This window comes from Triticum aestivum, chromosome 7D (genome assembly GCF_018294505.1).
Source record: "Triticum aestivum cultivar Chinese Spring chromosome 7D, IWGSC CS RefSeq v2.1, whole genome shotgun sequence".
Lineage (NCBI taxonomy): Eukaryota > Viridiplantae > Streptophyta > Magnoliopsida > Poales > Poaceae > Triticum > Triticum aestivum.
Genome location: NC_057814.1, coordinates 615,567,859 through 615,575,337, shown reverse-complemented (window position 1 = coordinate 615,575,337; position 7,479 = coordinate 615,567,859). Strand labels below are relative to the sequence as shown.

Genomic DNA, 7,479 nt, shown 5'->3' with positions numbered 1-7,479 from the left:
GGCAAACAAAGATCCAAACCAAGCAAATCAAAGGTTCCACCTAATCTTGGGCAAATCCCTAAAATTGCAATGCATTTACGGAGGAAAAGAAAGGGAACGGAGGAGTTTACCTAGTAGGAGGGATTGGAGATCGAATCCGGGCCTCAAAACGTCAGATCTGAGAGGGGTGTGGGGGAGGGATCCGAAGGGGGCGCCGCCGCCGCCGCTCTCTGTAAACAGAGCAAGAGCAAGAGGGGGAAGAACTGCTGGGAGGGGCTGGCCCGATGCGGCTTAAGTCAATGTGCAGCGCCTAAGAGACGGGCGCTGCACATTACAAGTGTGGCGCCTAAGCCTTAGGCGCTGCAGTGCTGTCTGTGGGGCCGCAACTGGACCAGGGCTGCCACGCTGGCAGGAGGTGCGACGCCTAAGGCAGAGGCGCTGCATAGTAGTGTGCAACGCCTAGCTGTCGGGCGCCACACGAAAGGGTCAGCAGAGTGAATTTTTTTCGAAACCAGGTCAGTTTGTGATTTGATTTCGTCCTCAGGTCAAATATGTGATTTCTGCCGCAGCCGAGCGTGTACAGTACTGCCGCCGTGGGGCGAGGCGGCCAGTCCCAGCGGCTACAGAACTGCCGCCGCGCCAGGAGGCGGCCGGGCCCCGCCACGCCAGCCCGTTCCGTCGCTCGGCCAGAATCCCGTTGCAGGCAGCCAGCCACCTGGCCCGGTGGCGGCAGGTGCTGCCGCCTCGCAGCGTGGCGGCAGGTGCCACGTGTCGCCTGCCGCCACGGCCGACGGGGTCTTTTTTGTCAAATTTATATGCAGGTGGTCTTTTTTGGCAATTCGTTCGCGCATGTGGTCCTTTTCGACAAAAATTCGAACACATCCTCTCAACAAAGTTAGAGGTTATCATCTTTACACTAGCCTCGCGCAATGGCTATATTCCTCACGAACTATCACCAACCTAGTGTCGAACATATCCACCAGTTCCCCGCAAAAAAAAAAAGAACATATCCACCAGTAGAAAACTATAGGTAATCACACATAGCGCACAGCCCTACAGGACAACACTTTCAAGAGAGATTTTCGCTCGTATGCCAATTTTTTCAGGTCCAACCAGGCCCATGGTTTCCAATTCCAGTTTTAGAAAAATTCTTAGCACCAACTAAAATCACTGAATTTTAGTGTTTTTTGTTTGCATTTCAGCCAAAGGGACATAATATTCACTTGAGTTCAAATAAATATTTGAATTTTATTGAAAATATTTGAATTCCTATGTATTAATGAAATTCCAAAAATATTTTGGCCAAAAGGTAAATATTTCAATGTTTGGTGAGATGACTGGAATTAATGAATTTCATAAAAATCTCACTGAAAGTGAAGGCCAAACATGGGCACATCACCACTTCGAGTCAAAATTGTAGTTTCATCATGGTTATGATGCTTACATTAATGCTATATGGTCTGCCGGCAAGGAGAGATAATGGGCTTTCGCCCCGAAGAAAAGCATGTGTGTTACTGGTGCCCACCGGCGGAGCTACGTGTTGCCAAAAGTGGCCGTGGCCTGCCCAACACATAGCAAATGCAGTAGGGGACTGAGTGTAGACTGGGACATGAGTGCAAAAGTATTGTGGTTTTCTTTCTACTGGCCCGCCTAGCTTTCCTACTGTAGCTCCGCCACTGGTGGTGCCTGCACTCATGCATGGCTTCCCAGTGCCAGGAATGCATTAGGCCTGCTAGCGCCTCAGGAGAATTCACCGTAAGGGAGCGACACCAACGATGAGTCTTAAGGCCTTGTACAATGCAAGATGTTTAGGAGAGGTGATTGAAGAAATAAACCATGCTTTCCTTAAACACCGGTATTTATTTGTACAGGCCAGACGTTTAATTAGACGTCTCTTCTATAAAATAAGCATTGATGCTTCAGAAAAATCCGGTTTATTTTTCTAAGTACCTCTCTAAGCACTTAGCATTATACAAGGCCTAAGAGCACCTCCAACGCGAGCGCTAGCACGAGGTGCCACGATGAGTTTCCTGGCCGTTACCCTAGCGAGCCATCAATCCTAGGATTTTACTTTGCATCGATACCGACTAAGTTGCCCGGTGCTAGGGCGGGATTTCCAAGCACGAGTACAAAATGAATCAGAGTGAGGTGCCTATTGGGTAGCTCGTAGGTGTTTATGTTGGAAATGAGAGTGGTAGCAAAGTCGTTAAGTTAAAAATAATAACTTATACTCCCTCCATCTTTTATAATATAAGATGTTTTTACAAGCTAAAACAACTTAAAAATGTCTTACATTGTCGGACATAGGTCGTATTTTTTTAAGCGCCTGCCCAAGCGCTTACGTTGGACATGACGTGTCTGACAAACCTTATGTGAATAGCACTCGTAAAGCCCCCAGAAAAAATAGCACCCGTAAATTTTCCTAAAAAATAGAGAACAAATGTGGAGAGTCGGTATCGTTCCTTGCAACGAGGTGTTTCCTTTTACCCATAGTTTAGAAAACCGAACCGAAAAGGTTTTCGGTTCAGGTTTTTACCGGTCGGACTGCCGGTTCACCGGTTTGATTGTTGGTTTTTTAAGCAATAAAATAATATATGTTGAGTAATATATGTGTTAATATAGTGTGAAACAATGGTCAAATAAAATTATTTCCATGTAGTGGACAACAAAGTAGCACAGCTGAGTTGGTTATTGGGCCGTGGGCAGGGCCCCGCGTACTGCTCACACGTCCTGGGATTGAATTCCACTTCTCCCAATTTCTATTAATTTTTTTTTGGGTTTTCCCTGTTTTTTCACCGGTTTTCTAAAAAACCGGCCGGTTTTATCGGTTTTCTCCGGTCTGATTGCAGAACGATCTTATTAGCTTAAAAAACCGTTATGGCTGCTGGTTCCGGTTTTTTCCGGTTCGAGCGCCGGTCCGGTCCGGTTTTCTAAACTATGCTTTTACCTTTGATAAAGTTCAAACCCTTTCCAAAGTGAAATTATATGAAACAAATATCGAGCCTGCCCCTGTAATCTCGTGCCCTCCTCTGCTTTGGAAAGATCACTAGGCAAAACAGAAGTGGATGGCAGTGGGCCACCCTCCCTATTTGACTAGCTTTGGAGCATCTCTTTGGCACCCAGCGCCAGTTGAGCAAGTGGCACAAGGTGATATGATAGCATGCCTGCCGACGCGCTGAGACGAAAGCTTATTATTTGCCAGCAATTTCAAACAGACAAGAAAGAAAGCTTATTGCCTCCTTCGATTGTACCGCAGAATTACCGGGAGATCGGGGCATATGCGTGTCGTGGCAAGAACACCTCACACATGGTTTTTGATGAGGTCGAGTTGAAAAGATACACCTTTGTTCCATGCCAAGATCGCACATGCATGGGCTGCACCGCCAAGCGCCAAAAATTCTGTATATGTATTGCATGGGCGCACAAGACCAATGTAAGAGAGATTCGTAACGCATGCATGGGCTTAATTTGCACACGGTACGTCGACCTCCAGGTCATGTAATAAGCCTCTAAAAAACATTACGTGGTCAGTACAAAAGGAATGAGATTCAAGCAATCTGGACAGCGCAGACATGAGACGGCGGCAGGTCGACTGCATTGCATCATGAACCGTGAACTGTCCGTGCTGTCGCCTAAACAAAGCCACGTACCACCCGTCCAATCGGAGCCGTAAGCAGTAACTCACGTGAAACCGCGAGCTGGCTCCCATAGACTTGCCAGGGAGAACAATTTTGGACAAGACGACGAGCAGCGTCGGACGGAGGAGTATCTTGGAACAGGATATAGGATGCGGGTCACGGAGCCGCATGGATCCAACTTCACGCTTGCCCCACCAGGATCACGGACGGCTAGCTACCTCCCTCCGCCCGACTTGATACAGCACGCACACCACAGCTGGTGCAAACCCAGCATGCATGCATGCACGTGTAGCCCTCATCCTCTTATTTTCTCTTTCTTTGGGAAATCAGGTATTCTCTCCCGTTCATATCAATTGTCGATGATTTAGTGCAACTGTGTCATGAATCAGCTGTGACAACTTATATGAATTGGAGGGAGTACATATATACGCATGTGTGTAGTCGCAGGAGAGAAGGAACGATACATACCACCAAAGAGAAGGAAATCAGAATTACTGTGAAAACGATGGTTAGGGTACGAAAATCGGACGACGGTCGGCGGCTGTAGCCACTGACCGAATGTGATACATGGCTGCGATTTGTGTCGTAGGGAGAGGGAAGTCGGCCGCAAAATATCGTCCATGTAGCACCGCGAGTGCGGCTAGAGACGTAGATAGAGGACCGGAGTGGTGGCTAGTCGGTCTCGTGCCTGGCCCCAGCGGCACGCGTAGCACAGTGCAGACCGCAGAGGACGTGTGGGCCGGCTGGCCATGCATGCAGATGCAGGCATGTACTAGATGTAGGAGTACGGAGTGTACCTAGGTAGCAAAGCTCCACCAACCACACGGTCTGGACGTACGTACGTACGCGCTCATGCAGCATTGCATGCTGCCGTGATTCGAACGACACGACAATTTCCTTTGGACTGCAATTGCCAGCGAGATGGCACTCGCGGCTGGAAGTTTTAGTGTTTTGGATGACATTTTTGCCAAAAAAAGGCATGGCATTTCGTTTATTGTAGTGTTTTTTTCAATCAAAAACTACCACCATCAGATCTTGATTATGTGGCTATGAGGGCGTTCGCTGGGATACTCAGCACAGTACAGTACTTGTACATCCGTTTGGGGCTCCTTGGGGGCTAGCTAGCTAGACGCTCTCATGCGTGCATGAAAAATGAGGCCTCCATGAAAATGCGGATTGATTGTCATGTCCAATCGGATGGAAGGATATATAGCATGCATGTGCAGATCCATCTCGACGCCAAACATACGTACTGTACGTAGGAGTACAATACGTACTGTACTTCGTCGTCTTCTATTCAACGGAGAACAACAACCTAGGAACTAGGAAGAGAGCACCATCGCCGTACATAGTCACGAGACGGCGATCCTGTACCCAGGCCGATCGAAATCACCGGCAGTTGGCAACTCCTTTCAGCTGGAAGTATTCGGTGACGCAGCGTTACTGTTAGTTGTTGAAAGGAGCAGCATGCACACAAATCCACTGAACCAAATTGTGGTCAGTCGACTGACCCACATAATGTTTTCAATCCACTATCTAGCCAGTCCCAATTTAAAACAACTACACGACCTGTAAACAGAGAGTATCATTTCCCGCGTGTTCTTTTTTGGAGGTACGTAACTAAGATAATTTGCTCCCATGCTGGGTGTAGCTTCGAACAACGCATCACAGTACACAGTAAATCACTCCCTAGTCACCTACACGCATAGTATGAAAACAATAGCCACCGTAGAGATCACGGGCCTCCAGTGCACGCTCCTCGCTCTATAAAGAGATAAACCCACCATTGGTCATTGAACTCTCACGAAATGAGCACATTGGTCACTCTTCTCTCAAAATGTGATGAACCGGTCACACCATTCAATTTTATGAGCAAATTGGTCACTCTACCATTTCCGGCCGTAACGGGTGCTGAGGTGGCGTGCTGACTTGGCGTTGGGCCCACAACTACGGCGTGTGCACATATCAGAGGGTGGGATTCTTTTCAAGAAAGACCCTGGACATATTAATTGGGAACTTGTCATGGCTGCACCAGTTTCACACTAAATCAGGCCCACCTGTCAGCCTCTCACGGACCATGTATGAGCAACTTAGACGCCAGTTACGAGCGCGACAGAAGCTACCGGAGGTGAGATGGGCGTAGGGGCTATGCGGGAGTGAGGTCGCACCGGCCTGGGGTGGTGTGAGTGTGCGGGCTTGGCTGCCAGAGGCTGCGGCCAGAGCAGGCTTGCGTGGTGTGGCCTTCTCGAGGATGCGTGACATGGACTCTGCGAAGCCTTGGATAAGATGGCGAGTGGTTGTTGTCTGCGCGTGCGACAAAGGACGTAGGCGACGATGCACACTGGATGCCGATGAGAGCGTGAGCGTGAGTGTAGCTACCTAGGCGGTGATGTTTTGGTTATTCCGATGAGATGTTATGGGGAGGACGCTCATGTGCTGGTCCACGGTGTTGGTAACAACGCGAGTGCTACCATGCCGGAGATGAAGCAAGTACTACCATGCCGGAGATGGAGAAGGGGACGGCTTGGCCACAATCGAGAAGGGGAGAGGTGTGTGAGACGATGTTGATGACCTTCTGGCGAGGAATTGTCATGTATCTTACCTGGCGGCGAGGTCGGACGTCGTCGGCAGTGAGCCGATGGTCCGGTGCAAGCAACACGAGGTGGTCCTCTGGGCGAGGCAAGCTGGGACAACGCTACACCGCGTCCCACAGTTGCGTCTGGGCGTAGTACGGCCTCACGAACAGTAAGAACCACAGCGGAAGCGACACAAATTCAGAAAAATACATAGTGGTTGCGGGATTGAGGCTATTACGTCCAGGCTCCATCAATTCTATGTCCTTTTTCTCTAGGTGGCTCGCTCGGGCGTATTAGGTGGCCACGGAGTGCACGGGGGAGCGCGGTGCAGCGGGCTAGCGAATGAAGGAACCTCCACCCCAATTGAGGGAACACCACGCCACAACGGGAGTGGTCATCGAGAGAAAGACGCAATGGGCTCGCCATCACGCTCGTCGGCGGCAGCAACGGCACACGTGGCGCGCGACGGCGATGGTAGCAGTGCTGCAGATCGTGTGTGGCGGTAGTGGCGTCGGGGCATGGCATGGCGTGGTGCATCTCAGTGTGAGCGGCCTCGGCAACGGCCATAGCGCACGGCGGTCGGCGGACGAGAGGCCATCGCTTGGTAGCTTCGCGTCGAGTTCCTGTCTAGAACAAGCACCAGCGGAGCAAAAAATCCTCAAAGGGTCCAAACTATGCTCCACATCTTCCCAGGGCCCTTCTTGCAAAAAATCCCGCCATCTAACATGCGCATGTGGTGTGTGCGTGGACCCAGCGCCAAGTCAGCATGCCACCTCAGCGCCCGTTACGGCTGGAAACGGCAGAATGACCGGTTTATTCATAAAAATGAGTGTTGTGACCGGTTCACCACATTTTGAACGAAGAATGACCAATATGCTCATCTCGCGAGAGCTCAATGACCAATGGTGTGTTTATCTCCTCTATAAAACCACACACTTACTCACAAACTCTAGAAGCACACATCAGCCCTCCACCTCGCTCGTGCTCCACACCAGCTAGGTAGCAGCCATGGAGGCGAGCACGACGAAGCTCCGGTCACTCCTGCTGACCTTCCTCCTCCTCATCACCACCGCCATCGCGTCGCCCACCCTCGCCTGCGACGAGTGCCGCAAGCCCCCCAAGGCCCCCAAGCCTTCCCACCCGCCCAAGGCCAAGGCCCCCGCCCACCCGCCGAAGAGCCGCGTACCTTGCCCGCCGGTCTACGGCCCGCCCCATGGCCACGTACCTCGCCCGCCGGTCGTCGGCCCGCCCAAGGGCCACCTCCCTCGCACGCCGGTCGTCAGCCC

At 50.8% G+C, this 7,479-nt stretch overlaps 1 protein-coding gene across 1 annotated transcript in view; it reads left to right on the top strand.

The window, feature by feature from the left end:
- The first annotated feature begins 7,135 nt into the window (after positions 1-7,135).
- Positions 7,136-7,479, top strand: part of LOC123164845 (36.4 kDa proline-rich protein) — a 1,564-nt gene continuing 1,220 nt past the window's right edge. Inside the window, exon 1 of the mRNA XM_044582437.1 lies at positions 7,136-7,479. Within this exon, the coding sequence (XP_044438372.1) occupies positions 7,202-7,479 (278 nt within the window). The 5' untranslated portion in view covers positions 7,136-7,201.